The sequence below is a fragment of the Hydra viridissima genome, unplaced genomic scaffold (assembly GCF_058129835.1).
Source record: "Hydra viridissima isolate aposymbiotic clone 2 unplaced genomic scaffold, HvirCarnegie_v1 scaffold_13, whole genome shotgun sequence".
NCBI lineage: Eukaryota > Metazoa > Cnidaria > Hydrozoa > Anthoathecata > Hydridae > Hydra > Hydra viridissima.
The window spans coordinates 2,841,210-2,856,253 of NW_028324312.1; the positions used below are offsets into that span (position 1 = coordinate 2,841,210).

The following is a 15,044-nucleotide window of genomic DNA, read 5'->3' on the forward strand; positions in this document are numbered from 1 at the left end:
GTTTTTTAATTTTATTCAAAACTCTACTTGTTATCGTTATTTTTAAAGTGGCCAATTTTTTACAGTGAAAAAAAAGAACAAATAAATTGAAAACTTATTCGCTATTTAAGACACATTGTCAGTAGTTAAGAGTAATCCATTGGCGGTTGAGAGCCATCTTGCATGGTTTTCATGTTAAAAAGCTGATAAAAAATTTAAAATGCTTTAACCTTAGAAAGGTCTAGTCTTAACGAGTCATGATAACTCAATGATGAAATTAAAAAATTACCTCTGGTTGGAATACAGTTGTTGACTGGTACATAGGGTAGTTGATCAAGGTTTACTAGGAATGTAACATGTAATGGTATTCATTAGTTCAAAGTTAAAAATAAACACTAGAACATATTAGTACTTACTCCGTTTCATTTCTGCCTGGTCTCTAATTAATCTATTGTGCTATTCATTATAAAGTTATTTCTATTGGAAATTTATCATTTCAAGTTTGTTAAGGTCAATTTTGTGTTCTTTTTAAAAAATTAATTTTCTAATGTATATAAAAAATAGTTTTTTCCCCCCAAATTGTAGCTATATTAAATAGTATTGCAAGTTTACATTTATTTTAGATTGAATATAAACATTAACATGGTTTCTTTTTATCTAATAATAAGGTTTATATTCTTTGGAGTTTTTTGTACTGCACATGTCAACCTGTATTATATTGAAAATCTTGCTAAAGCAAATGCACCAAACTTTGACCATGTAAGAACAAAAAGTTTGCCAAAGGAACAGAGGGAATCTGTTACTCAACTTATTACCAGGTTAATTCCTTCACATGCTCAAAAGTTTATTGTCTATATTCCTGAGGCAAACCATGATACAGAGAATCTTGATTATTTTGAGATTGAAAGTACAAAAGATGGCAGCATTAAAGTGACAGGAAGCACTGGTGTTGCAGCTGCTGCAGGTTTCTACCACTACCTAAAGTATTGGTGTTTTGCTCACATTTCATGGAGTGGCAATAATATAAACATCCCTATTGAATTACCATTGGTTAGTTCCCCAATCAAAAAAGTGTTTCATGATAGGTATATATATTTTTTTCATATTATATATATATATATATATATATATATATATATATATATATATATATATATATATATATATATATATATATATATATATATATATATATATATAGTGAAAAGTAAGAAGTTGAAAATAACTTTAACTCTACTAAACTATTTCTGGTGTTATGTCACAATATTCCAAAAACAAAAATCAAACTGTAGAATGTCAATGTGTTTCCTACTTTTATATGTTTGTTTAATCTAAAGCTATTATGCAAATAATAGCATTCTACCTAATAGAAAAAAGTTTACCATTGCACAGTACCTTAAACAATAGAAGTTTAATTCACATTTAATTCACTATTTAAGTATGTTTAAAGTAGAAAGTAATTCCTGATGTTTGTGTCCCAACTTATCTTCTTGAATGTGAAGTGTAATTTAAAATATTTATTATTTATATATATGCTTTTATTTACATATATATATATTTTATAAATCTAAGCTTTTTTAAAAAAATTAAATTCCTGTTAAAATCTTTTAATGCTTTTTTAAATCAGTTTTAATCTTAAATTTAGTAAAGTAATTTTTTATGTTAGTGATAGTAATGAGTTGGTGTTAATGATGTATTTGCTGTGAAAGAAACTTGGGTATTTTCAGGTTTCGTTATTACCAAAATGTTTGCACCGTTAGTTATTCAATGGCTTTTTGGAACTGGTCTCGTTGGGAACAAGAAATTGACTGGATGGCTATGAATGGAATCAACTTTCCTTTGGCTTTTACAGGGCAAGAGTCTGTATGGCAAATTGTTTACAAGCAGTTTGGTTTGACTCAGGAAGAGCTAGATGAACATTTTAGTGGTCCAGCTTTTCTTGCATGGTAAATTGCTTTTTTCTGGTAGTTAAAGTTTCATACAGGTATGTTAGCAATATTTAGTAAATAATAAAAAGTACATACAAAACATACAGGAATAAAAAATTGATTTGATATAAAATATTCTATGTAATGGTTCCTCAATTATCTAATCCACAATGTCAAATGATGCAATTACATTCTTGTTATTATGTCTGCACTTACTAATTAACAAGATTATCATTTTACATAAAGTGCTTCAAAAATTACAATTTTTAAAATTATTTGTTTTTTCAAGATTTAGAGTAGTTAGTATCTCCCAAAAATTTTTGCTAAAAAAAAGGTAAAAACAAAAAAGTTCCTATTGGGTTCCATGATAATACTAAAAAAATTGTAGTCCATTAAAATTATTTTTGGGTTCCCTGTGAGCCATTAGTTTTTGGTAAGTCACTGTAAAAGTCTTCAACATGTTTTGTTCAAAAGTTTTCCTGTTAATTAACTGCTGTTTCCATGACAGTTTAAACAATGTAAAACTATGAAGAAGTAGAGATTTCTGGATTTCAACAACTGCATATTATAGTTATGTATTACTTACAATTATTTCTCATGTGAGTTGATCAGGGACTGCTCATATTTGTAGATGCTAGCAGACATCTTGTTAATATTGTGAAATATTGTATTTTTTAAATTGGATGAGTTAACTGAACTGTAAATATTTGTTAATTTATTTATTTGTGTGATATTTCATGAGTGATTGAATTATGGTGTGGTATTTGGTCAAAATTGATGGATTGGTTGGCTTTATAGTGTGGTATTTGGTCAAAATAATGAGATAATGAAAGGTGACCATATACAAATATATTTTATTTTTACTCTAAGATAATAATCATCATAATGGGCCAATGTAATGTTTCCATGTTGTTAATCCTTAAATACATAATTTTTTAAAAAACATTAGAAAAAATCATATACATGAGTTTTGATGTCTATTCGTTTAAAAAATAACTGAAAAGTAAAAAAATTACTCAAAGTATTGTTAGGGCTGCTTTAAGCGCAATAAATATAAGCTTAACTAGAACAATGGCAAAACCAACCTTCACTTTTGACTAGTACCTTAGTACCTTAGTCATAGGGATAACTTTTGGTTGATTTTGGTAGACACATGAAATGATAATTGCAGATCTGCATGAAGATGGAGTAAGCAATTAGCTGGTGTTTCAACACCAGCTTATTGGTTACTCCATTTTAATACAGAAAGAAAATATAGGAACATGTATCTACATATCAGTTTATCTATGTATGAATGCATATATGTGTGCATGTATATTTTTAGGCAACGAATGGGAAATCTAGATGGTTGGGGAGGGCCTCTGCCTTCCTCATGGTATTCTAAGCAACTGCAATTGCAACAAAACATTCTATCAAGAATGAGAAGTCTTGGCATGATACCAGTACTTCCTGGTTTCGGAGGTCATATACCAAAAGCACTTGTGAACCGATTGTATCCTGATTCAAAGTACTATAAATTAAATCCGTGGAATGGTTTCTATGGAAAATTTGGTGGAACATATTTATTGGATCCACAAGATCCTCTTTTTAAGGTTTTTCTTTTAAAAAAATAGTATTTTTTGATTGCACAACATTAATGTACTGTGAAGAGACCACCTGGTTTAATGTCCAGCTCAAAATCAAAACTTTATATATAGTTCATTAAAAATATTTTTAAAATCTCATTTGAAAAATCAGATTGTTATCTGTATTTTATTTGGGCTATTTGAATTTTTGAAGGGAATATCAAAACAAGTGTTGAATTATGTGATTTAAATTTTTTAGATTTTTTCTTACATACTGCAGAGTAATCTTAGATAAAAATTTTTCTCATAATTTTAAAAAGTTAATTATATCATTTAATGGAAAACACCTGCTTTTTTTTAAACATTTTTTTTTTAAAAAAAGCTTCAACCATAGGATTTTAATATCCCACATATTTATCAAGATTTTTTTATTGGTTTTTTTTTGTGACTTTTAATTGTTATTCATGGTTTTTAATCATTATTTCAAACACTTTAATTTCAAAAACGTTTTTAATGATACTAATGAGATATACTAATATTAAAGTAGTAATAAAGGTTTTGATCAATGACATGACTTAAAACCTGGTGGTTTCCCTGTTTTAAAGTGTGTGTTGTAATAGCGGATCTTTTCAATTTTGTGGACATTTTTTTTTTGTCCATTTTTAAGCTATCTTAATATTTTAAAGGAAGTGGGTGCTGCATTCATTCAAACCCAAGTGTTGTTGTATAATGGTACTGATCATGTTTATAATGCTGACATTTTTAATGAAATGGATCCTCCTCAACTGACAGAAGCTTTTATGAGCAATACAAGTGTTGGAGTTTTCAATGCAATGCTTGCTGGAGATCAAGATGCTGTATGGTTAATGCAAGGATGGATGTTTTTGAATCCAGTATGGAAACCTGAACTTATGAAAGCATGGTTTCAAGGTGATCTTTTTGTTGACACATAATGACACAATGTAATTGACACAATCTTTGACAATCACAATGTGTTGACACGTGATAAATCTAAATGGTTTAATTCAATATTTTAGTAATAAGAATAATATAATAATAATAGAGATGCAATTTTTGAATAGAGTTGAACTTCATGAGCTCATGCAGTCATCTGATCATGTGTTTATGATACTTAATTGAAGACTTTTACTTGATTACTGAATTTGGATAGTATAGATTTAGTTTCAGTTTCTAAACCTTAAGTGTTAGACTTTTCTTAAGCATTGCTTTTTAAGTAATTAAAATGTACCATGTGATCACTTAAATTCTAGCTATACCATTTGGCAAATTAATTCTCTTGGATTTGGCATCTGAATTATACCCAATTTATGAGCAAACAAACGCCTACTATGGTCATCCATTTATCTGGTGTATGATTGAGAATTTTGGCGGGACAACACGGCTATATGGTAAACTTACAGATGTCATGAAAGGTAAGAAAAAGATTGTTTTTGAAATATTTTAAAAACTTTTTAGAAAGTATATAACTAGTAGTAGTTAAACTTTCAACCAATTTTTGTAAATTGTTGTGTTTAAACTTGCTTTTAAATGGTATTGGGTTGAGGAATAATTCATGAGCGTTTTTTTCAAATTTATTTTAAACAAAAAAACTACAACGATTTAATCAATAATATACTCTCCGTTGTTGTTTACGACTTCCTCCCATCGTTCAATAAGTTTTTCGATGCCTCGGCGATAGAAATCTCCCGGTCTTGACTCAAAGAATTCGTCCAACCAAGCCCTCAATTCCACGTCATTATTGAACGATACACCGCGCAAAGCGTTCGAAAGCGATCGAAACAGATGAAAATCTGACGGCGCCAAGTCTGGAGAGTATGAAGGATGAGGCAGCACTTCCCATTCGAGTTCTTGAATCGCGGCTTTGGTCATATTGGCGATGTGAGGACGGGCGTTGTCGTATTGCAGAAGAACGCCATTTCGCCTATTTGGTCTTTTTTGCTGAATTGCTTCGTTGAGTCGGTGCAGTTGTTGAACGTAGAGCTCCGCATTGACTGTTTGGTTGCGCTCAAGCAGTTCGTAATGAATTATGCCTTCCCAATCCCACCATACACACAACATGATCTTTCGGGGATGAAGGTCTTTTTTTGCTCGCGGAGTCGCTTGTTTTTTGGGGCTGAGCCATTCTTTTCGCTGCTTCATATTGACGTAAAGGCACCATTTTTCATCGCCAGTGACAATGCGGTAAAGAAAACGCTGTTTGTGACCATGTGTTGAGCGATGACGAGCGAGCAAACCGGCGGCGATTGTGGAACGTTGATTTTTGTTGTTTTCGCTCAAAGTGTGTGGCACCTAAGCGCCGAGTTTCTGAACCTTGCCCATTGAGTGAAGGTGGTTCACCACAGTTTTTTGATCACAATCCATCTGCTCCGCCAATTCTCTGGTCGTTTGACGTGGATTTTCGTGAAGAAGTTGATTCAATCGCTCTTCGTCGAACTCAATTGGTCGACCGGTGTGTGATCCGTCCTTGAGGTCAAAATTTCCATTTTTGAAGCGCAAAAACCAACGGCGGGCGGTACTTTCAGGCATTTCTCCTTCTCCATACACAGCACAAATCTCACGAGCAGCTTCGGCGGCCTTAACACCTCGATTAAATGCAAAAAGCGAATGGTGTCGAAAATGCTCAGTTTTGTCCACTTGACATTCCATTTTAATGATCTGAAGATACACAAAAATAAAAAAATCTAACAAATCAAAACGCACTATCTTGTAGAGGAAAACATTCTCTTTCAAACAACATAAAACATTTTGCCAATGCATTTTATTTTTGCGTGCATTTTTAAATTTGAAAAAAACGCTCATGAATTATTCCTCAACCCAATATCTAACCATATAAAGGATATTTCATATATTTCCTTGTATCTTTTGTAAGTTTTTTTTTGTACAAAGTTCATAGTTAAAACCCAATTTTAAATTTTTATTAATTTTATTAACTTGTTAATATTATTAAATTTAATTATTTTTAAAAATGTAACAAATTGATAAAAAGTTGTCTTTATTTTTTTTTTTCAATTTACATACAAACATTTTTTTCTAGGTGTCATTTCTGCAAGGAAAACCTACAAGCCTTTTATGATTGGTACAGGAATGACCCCGGAAGGGATTAATCAAAACGACATAAATTTTGACTTTATGAATGAGTTAGCATGGAGAAATGAAGAGTTTGACATTTCTGATTGGATGTTATCATATGTTAAAAGGAGATACGGTGAACATCCAACTGAAATTTCAGGTCAGTTGTTTTGTTCAACGTTTCCAAGTGTTTTGAATAGTTTTAACCCTGCCATCATCATTTATAGTTTTATGCTGTTGTTAATAAAAAAAAAAAATTTAAACCTTAAACAGATCAAATAAAATTTGTAGGTTTAAAATTAGAGGATAAAAGAGAAAACACTTTGAAAGCACAAATGAAATGGAAATAAAATAACTTTTATTGCTTTTAAATTAGCGAAACCATGTTAAATATTTTAGGAATTTAATTGTTTTTAAATAGAAGCATGGTTAATCCTTATTGGTACTCTTTACAATTGCAGTAATGGGGAAGGGAATGGCGGTTATGAAGGAAGAATACCTGTAATGCGTCCAAAACTTGATGCAAAGTTACCAGTGAATATGTGGTATTCTTTAAAGGATTTGTTTAGTGCCTGGAAGTTGATGATAAAGGGAAGTGAGCACATGCCTAGAATAGATACATTTAGGTAAAAACCTTTTCTATGTTAAAGAATTAATGGCGATGCTGCTGTTTTCATCATACCTATTGAACTTACTATGGAGCCCTCCATTCATCATTTTTGTCATCATCATACCTATTGAACTAGATTTTTCCTTTTCAATTTATGTGATATCTACTTTTTTATAAATCATTTTTAGGAATGATTTGGTTCGCCTGGGTACGCAAGTGTTAGAGGATTTATCGTTCGTGTTTTACACGCAGATGGTTTCTGCTTACTTTAACAAGTCTCGTTTAGATGTAGAAAAATATGCTTCTGAAATAATTGTGCTTCTCACAGACATGGACACATTACTGGCCACAGATCAATATTCTTTACTTGGAAGTTGGATTCAATCTGCTATATCAATGGGGGACAACTTAAACGAAATGAAGTTGCTGGAGTATAATGCTAAAAACCAGATAACTCTCTGGGGTCCCACTGGTCAAATTCGTGATTATGCAAACAAGAACTGGGCTGGGTTATTGGATTCATTTTACTCCAATCGTTGGGATATATTCAGCAATTTTCTTTCTGATTCTTTACAAAGCGATGTTCCGTACAATGATACAGCATTCATTTCAAGACTGCTGCCGTTTGAGGAAAAATGGAATTTGGACTCAAAAGAATTTCCTACAGAGCCGATAGGAGACGCATTTGAGGTCTCGCGCCAATTACTAAATAAATATGAAAATGTTTTTGAGTCAGAAAGTTTCAAGAAGGTTATTGAAATAGCCTATACAAACTCCCCTTTGCCATCATTATATAGAAAAATGTTCACGCGCCGTCAAGAACTGTACGTGTGAAAGTCGAATTCTCAATCCCTCGGTATTTGTTTAAATTTGTAGGTAGGGAAACACGTTGCACGGACAATAATTCGATGGTAAATTCACTGTTCATGGGTTTTGTCAAACGTTTTGTCTGCCTCTCCTCTGTCTCTCTATCAATTTTATTCGAGACTTAAGCCATTAATTTTTAAAATAAGCACGAAAAAAATTATTTTTTATAAACTATATATTTGTATTATTTTTAATTTATCAATAATACTGAAAGAATGGGGGGGGGGGGGGGGAATATTTTTTTGAACATTTTTTAAACTTTTATTTATAAATCAACATTTTAATTTAAATTATCTAATTTAATTTAAATTATTCCAAGCACTTTTTTTCTTAATAGTCAAAACAATGATTAAGGAATAAAACTGTAGTGTTTTAATAAATTCTGACCTAAAAATAGTCAGAATTCTTATTTCTTCAACATGCGTGATGATGTTTATATATATATATATGACACACAGATGTATAGAATAAACTTTTAAAAGAATCTTCCCAAGCAACAAAATCAGTATGAATCTTAGATTTCCTAGTTTTTCTGCCTTTATTAGTATTTTTACGAGGTAGAACTTTTGGATATGGTCTTACTGATTCAGGTGTTATTGTGTGCTGTGATTGTTTGGGATTGCTCATAATTTTTTTCTCACCGTCCTTATAATCAATCACCTTTTTGCATAACTGCGTCTTCAGGTGTGAAAGGAATTGGATGTGGATTATCAAAGGTTGCTACACTGAATGTTTCTATCAGAGGACGATTAGTTACTTCAGCATTTTGAGAATTGTCATTACAGAAAGCAAACCGTGAAGGATATATTCCAGATGTGGAAAAATCTGCAACAATATTCCTGGCAATGTTGTAGTACATGCTGGTGTCAATTATTATTATTTCCCCTGGATTGTTTATAAGCCAATCATTCTGAGAGATTGACAAGTTTTGCTTGAAAAGATCATTCACTGCCACATCCAAAGGTTGCATTCTATGAGTGCAGGAATTAAAATTACCATTCCGTTTTCACAACATTAATTGATGGCATCTCATATACAATAGCATCTCATATACAATGGCATCTCATATACAATGGCTTTCATAAATATTCATTAAGAGTAAAACAGGGCCATAATTCTTTTTTTTTTAATGCAACCAGTCTTTGTTCTGGTCACTTAAGAATGTCAAAGAGTTAAAAGTTTTCAGCCGTTTATTTTAAGATGCATACGTTTTTGTTGCCACCACAATGCTAATTTGAGCCTGTGGAGCTTGAGAGACGTGCCTCGAGAAATCTCACGCAAGTGCTTAAGGGATTCATATCACTTAAGCCATTAATTATTAACACGTTCATAGTCAGTATCCAAACCATTAAAAGCATATATATTTTCTTTTAAGTTAGGGTCCCAGGATGTTTTCGTTAGCGCAACGGTGCTAACAAAAAGCATGTTTAATAAAAAGAAAACTAGAAACGGTGCAAATAAACCTAGTCCAGAAATTAAATTTTTAAAATATTTTACTTAAAACGAGAGTTCTAAGTTAAAGCTTTTTAAACTTTATTAGATAGAAAGTGTAAAATTTTTGTTTTTTCGAAGGATATCATGTACCAAGTCAATTTGGCTATGAAAACAAATGCGACAAACTATGTTTATTGCATTAATGGAAAAAAAAAAACAAAAAAACGGTCTCAATTAAAACTATGAAAAACACACAACCTGTACCAAAGACTTTGTTATTGTCATTTAGTCAAATATGAAACCTTTTCTTTAGTAACACTGCTATGAAAATCTTGCATAAATCGTCTGTAAACAGATGTCATGCGTAACTATTCGATGAACCTAAGGGGAGGGATTTTGTAAAAAATTTTCGTTATCCAGTGGATTGAGCTATTTTCCTTTTTCTGCTAATGACAGTTTGGCAACGTTTGCTTCAATGTTGAGGCACGTTTCGTCTTCAGAATCGTATTGAGAAGGTTCTGTCATACTAAAACCAGCCAGGTTTTTCCTCATTGCAAATGCATCCTCTCCGTCCGCATAGTATTTCGGTTCAATTTCACTCTTATCAAACTTTAAAGTCTTTTCGTAGCTAAAAAAAAAAGAACAGTAAAGAAAGGACAATAAAATGACATTTCTTCGAGGTGAAAGGAAAAAACTTTAAAAATTTGAGAATCAAAAAAGATGTTCTTTTGTGTAAAATGTGTAAGATAGTTATTAATAGCAGTTTACATTATTTTTGCCGACAAAATAAAAACAGATTGCGCGCGGTATTTAAAAATCAAATTCTGACACCCTACTTACAGTTTGCATGACAAAATTTGTGTATTTTTTCGGCGGTAGTTTTAATATTTTGGTTGTGAAATTTTATTCTTTTAAAATGGCTTCAAAAAATCAATTTTCAATATCACAATCGTGGTATTGAAAATATATATTTTTGAAGCCTTTGTCTTAATCGCAATTCATACCGGATATGACGATTCCAGTGTTAAAATCTTAAAAGTGGACAAAAGTTGGGTTTAGAGGGTGAGCAAAGCAATAGCGGAAGATTGATAGTATTGCTTTGGACTCTTCCGTCGTGCGTGGTGCTACTAGATTAAATTGAAGCTGAGATCAGTTCAAGTATGGCATTACTAGAAATAATGTCATAGCGAATTAATGTTAACGCTTTAAATACACATATCAGATTTCAGCGTCCTGGGGCTTTCCAATATGGCGATTTTGGCGTCAATTTTGATATTAGAGATGCGCTATCCAGTTATTATAGAGGTCGGTGGGCCGAAGCCTTTGTAGGTGTTCTTGATGGACTCGATGGAAAAATCATCCCATGACTTCCTAATGGATCGGCGAAGATCATTTAGGTTAGGACGTTGTTTACAGCAAGCCCCAGCCTAAATTTAAGCCCATATGCTGAAGTCTAGAGGATTCAAGTCTGGCAAGTTAGAGAGCCACAAGTCTTTATCCCAGAAGTTGATGTTCTCTCGTAGCCAGTTTTGAACTGAATTTGCTGTATGACAGGGGACTCCATCTTGCATGAGAACACAATTTTAGTCGTCCCAAAAGTTAGCTTGGACCCAAGGAAGGACATGAGGACAAAGCAAGGACAAGTACTCCTTAGCCCCATTCTGAAACAAGAAAACAGAAATGCTGGTGGAATCTTAAGGCCATTGGAAGCAACCAAGTAAAAACAACATTACCTGGCTAGGGTGCTTTGTCTGACAAATGGATTTGATGTCATCTGAGACTTCCTCAGTTTTAAAGGTAGAGGTGTATTTATTTGACTTGCTGTTGTGGACCACATCCATTGTGAAATACCTCTCATCAGAAAGCAGAATTACCGGCGTTTTTTTCTTGAGAATACAAAATAGCTTCTAACTTTTTTTAAAGCCTCAACATGTTAACTTTTTTTAAAGCTTAAAGATTTTGAATAAGAAATTTTTGTTAAAAACTTTAGGCAACCCTCCTGATGATCTTCTCCAACACATTCATTCTGGACACAGGATCTTGACAATCTCTGAGGAGTCTAAACCTGAGTGGAGAGCCCTGACAACCTGTTCACAAATTTCTTCTTGCAGTATTTCTTTTGATTTTTGAGACAAATAACGTACAATTTACAGATTTACATTTGCATATGTGGATTTACATTCATTCTGCATATGTGGATTTACATTCATTCTGCATATTTGGATTTACATTCATTCTGCATATGTGGATTTACATTCATTCTGCATATTTGGATTTACATTCATTCTGCATATGTGGATTTACATTCATTCTGCATATGTGGATTAGGCATTTTGATCAAGAAGTGGATAAGAATTGCTTAAATGACTTTAAAATTGTCTTTTTATAGTGCAATACCCGATTATATATATATATATATATTCTATATCTTAAAAATGCTTTATTTCAATGCTAATTTCCATTTTAATAAAGCATGCTTAAAAATAGAACAAAAATTAAATAAAATTATTTGGTTTCCTAACAGATTTTATCTTAGATACATTTTACTTTACTGTCTACACTACACTAAAAACGCAAATATTGGAGACTTAGTTCAGGCAAACTGCAATACTATAGCAGATTCTAGCATGAGTGAAATATTAATTTTCTTATTCTCATATGAAACAAACTTACTTAAAAAAAAAAAAAAAATCGCTTAGTTTTTTCTCGACATTTATCTTTTCATATTAAAAACTACCTTTTTTTCTCATTTGATATGAAAGAACCTGATATCACTCATACTAAATATATTTTAACATGTTATTTCCTAGTGAGAAACAATTCTTGACTTGTTTATCACAGCCATTTACGTAGTGGTTTCTCAGATTTCTGAGACAAATAAAGAAATCCCAGTAGAAAACTTACAGATTCAATGCAGCTCTGTTGCTAACACGAACATGTAAAGAGACATATTTAGCACCAAAATTTTCCAACATGGCCCGAGAAGCTTGATCCATTAACTTGCGTGCTAAACCTTTAGCAACAACACCAAGAATAAGTCAAAATTTTTTTTACTTATCAATTAACCATTAGAAAATAGAATGCTAATTACTTAGAGAAAAAATCAACATACCTAGTCTTCTATGGGTTCTTTTAACAGCTAGAGAAGTTATGTGTCCATGGATATCATCTTCAGATTCTTCCTCCATTTTAGCAAGAACATATCCAACAATTTTCTTGTTTGCATCTTCAGCTACGTAGCTAAGTTGAGGCCAGGAAAGCCCGTGATAAAGATAGTATTTCATTTGATAATTCTCTGGCAAGCATAACAAGTTGCAGTGTTGCATGTTCATCAAATCTTCAGGAGTGGTGCAGCGAATATTCATCTTATTAGTTAGACAACTGTTATCTTAATTTTTGCATAAAAATAGAAATCTAAATATTTTTAAAAGCTAAAGTTGATGAAAAGAAACAAATTTTTTATTAAGCAACTATGCAAAGAAGCACATTTTAAGTTCTAAGCACCTATCTTTTAGGTGTAAACTTATAAAAAGGCCTTTAATCCAATCTTAAAAAGTTTTTAGCCTAAAAATAGTTTTAGCAAAACTCTGATGGAACAGTCTAATTAGATAAGAATTGTAGCTAATATGACAACTTCATCAACAATTGTTACTTAATTTCGGTATGTAGAATGCTTCATAAAAGTTATGGAGCAAAAAAAAAGATTTTAGACCAAACTGTAGCATAACTGTTGAAAAGGGTGTATAAAAAAAGAGAGAAAGAAAAAAAAAAAAAAAACACTTACAAACTTACATCAAAGGATATTTAAATAATAAAAAACTTTTAAGTCTATATAAATAAAATCAAGTTTTATACTGCTGCTGATTATTTATATTAGTGCAATTTAAAAAAAAAAATTATTCAAAGATAATGTGCTAACACTCCTTCAGATTTAATGAACTATTTTTGTGAAATAATTTCATAACCAAACATCGTCAAACCAACAATGAAGTTTATCTGATAGTTAACAAACAACTTTTTCTACTTTGAATTTAAACTAGTGCATACTAAAATTACTTGCATCAAAAATTCTCTCAGCTTCAGGGTCACAAGAATTTTTGTTCTGAAAAAATTTAAAACTATAATGCACTTGCTTATTTTTTGTTTTTGTAGAAGGCTCAGCTAAAAACTCCAAATATCAGAGATAAATTTCTATCTTCTTCAATAGAAATTGAAATAAGCTATCTGGTAAACAACAACCAAGTCAAAAATGGCTTAAATATTTGAAAATTACTGTGGATTTAGCATTAAAAAACTCTCATAAAAAATACAAATACAAAAAAACTTATAAAAAAATAAACCTGGTTCTTGATTTTTGTTCAAACAAACCCAAATTTCAAAAGAACCACCTTTTAACAGACTGAACTGACCAGACAGAAGTGCAGGGATGCTAAAATTTCAAAAAAACTCCAATAAATACTCACTCTGAGATAAAGGAGCCAATTTCTCTTTTGTAACTGACCACCACTGTGATAACATAAAACTAAATTTAAGAAAAATTGAAATCTGTAGTGGTGACTTGTCAGGTAAGCTAGGAAGTTAAAGGATTGCATAGCTGCCCAAAACCTCTTTTTGATTGCACCAAGTTGATGGGGCAAGAATCTCTTGCATTTTAGCTACAGCAACACCAAATGTCTTTATTGGCTCAAGAAAATTGCTGGCTTTTCTACAAAATCCAATGATGTTAATCTAACATTTTTATGTAAGGAAACCAAACCCTTGTGAAGATCATCATTAACACAATTAGAGGCTTAGTTTATTTTTTGATGCTTTTTTTTTTAATAATTCTTTTATTTGTTTTCTAAAAAGTAAATTTGCAGGATCAATATTACACATTCTGGTGCAGTTGCACTCTAAAAATAGGTTTTTTTTTTAGAGCTCAGAAAACTGTTGATGATTATTATGTAATGACTCATTATTAAATGTGTTTGGTTTTAAATCAGAAGATTGTTTGTGTCTCTCCTGAAACTTCCACAATCTACTTCAAGATGGTAATATTACTAGCATCTTTGCGGCATTCTGTTTTATCTCTACAATTACCTCATTAAGGATCTTGAATCAATAATTGGGAGTTTTCTTCTCTGCTCCAGAATCAGAAATGCTTCACAAAAATTTGTCAACTTCTTGGAGTTGCATTTCTCTGGGTGTGTATGAACATGCTCTTCTACTGATTTTCAGTAAGTATGTAACAGTGGCTTTATAAGCCTAATAATGACAAATTCAGATCATTGAAGTGTGATCATTGAAATCCTAAAACTTCTTCCACTACCATTCTTTTTTCCCTTTTTTCCACTTCTATATTCTCTTTCCTTTCTATATCTAAATTTTGAAAAATCTTATTTCTGAAAAAGTATAGTCAGCCCATATATATATTATTATATATATATATTTTATAGTCCATAAAGATTCAATCTTTTTCTAAAATCTAAAACTAAAAACCTAAAAATATCATAGATCAAAATTACGGAAAAACTTAAAATTTTTTATTTAAAAGTTTAAAGAAAACTTCTTAACAATTTCAAAAATAATATT

The 15,044-nt window shown here is 31.4% G+C and overlaps 2 protein-coding genes across 3 annotated transcripts; one reads left to right on the forward strand and one right to left on the reverse strand.

Annotated features, from left to right (window-relative positions):
* LOC145194835 (alpha-N-acetylglucosaminidase-like) lies at positions 1–8,212 on the forward strand. 2 transcript variants are annotated; one of them, XR_016446262.1, is made up of 8 exons: positions 1–1,064; positions 1,707–1,925; positions 3,232–3,499; positions 4,159–4,402; positions 4,744–4,905; positions 6,528–6,722; positions 7,024–7,188; positions 7,361–8,212. XR_016446262.1 is itself a non-coding variant. In XM_090070532.1 (8 exons), exons 1-8 carry the CDS (start codon positions 622–624, stop codon positions 8,004–8,006), a joined length of 2,382 nt encoding a protein of 793 aa, XP_089926658.1. In that variant the 5' UTR covers positions 1–621; the 3' UTR covers positions 8,007–8,212. The 2 variants fall into 2 exon arrangements, 1 of the variants encoding a protein (XP_089926658.1); XM_090070532.1 differs by having other exon boundaries at positions 6,984–7,188.
* A 1,439-nt stretch (positions 8,213–9,651) lies between these two features.
* LOC145194840 (N-alpha-acetyltransferase 11-like) lies at positions 9,652–14,851 on the reverse strand. Its single transcript, XM_080072535.2, has 3 exons — positions 12,586–14,851; positions 12,378–12,486; positions 9,652–10,101 (listed from the first exon to the last, which is right to left on the reverse strand). The coding sequence occupies exons 1-3, from the start codon at positions 12,836–12,838 to the stop codon at positions 9,903–9,905; spliced, it is 561 nt and encodes a 186-aa protein (XP_079928661.2). The 5' UTR covers positions 12,839–14,851; the 3' UTR covers positions 9,652–9,902.
* Positions 14,852–15,044: the final 193 nt, after the last annotated feature.

Bases quoted from the DNA above. Each gene is read 5' to 3' on its own strand.
- LOC145194840 (XM_080072535.2), bottom strand. From the start codon at position 12,838: ATGAATATTCGCTGCACCACTCCTGAAGATTTGATGAACATGCAACAC. The intron at 12,487-12,585 runs GTATGTTGATTT...TTGTTGCTAAAG, and splicing joins AAGAACCCATAGAAGACTAG to GTTTAGCACGCAAGTTAATG. The intron at 10,102-12,377 runs GTAAGTTTTCTA...TTTTTTTTTTAG, and splicing joins AACAGAGCTGCATTGAATCT to CTACGAAAAGACTTTAAAGT.
- LOC145194835 (XM_090070532.1), top strand. From the start codon at position 622: ATGGTTTCTTTTTATCTAATAATAAGGTTTATATTCTTTGGAGTTTTT. The intron at 4,403-4,743 runs GTGATCTTTTTG...CTTAAATTCTAG, and splicing joins TATGAAAGCATGGTTTCAAG to CTATACCATTTGGCAAATTA. The intron at 4,906-6,527 runs GTAAGAAAAAGA...ATTTTTTTCTAG, and splicing joins ACTTACAGATGTCATGAAAG to GTGTCATTTCTGCAAGGAAA.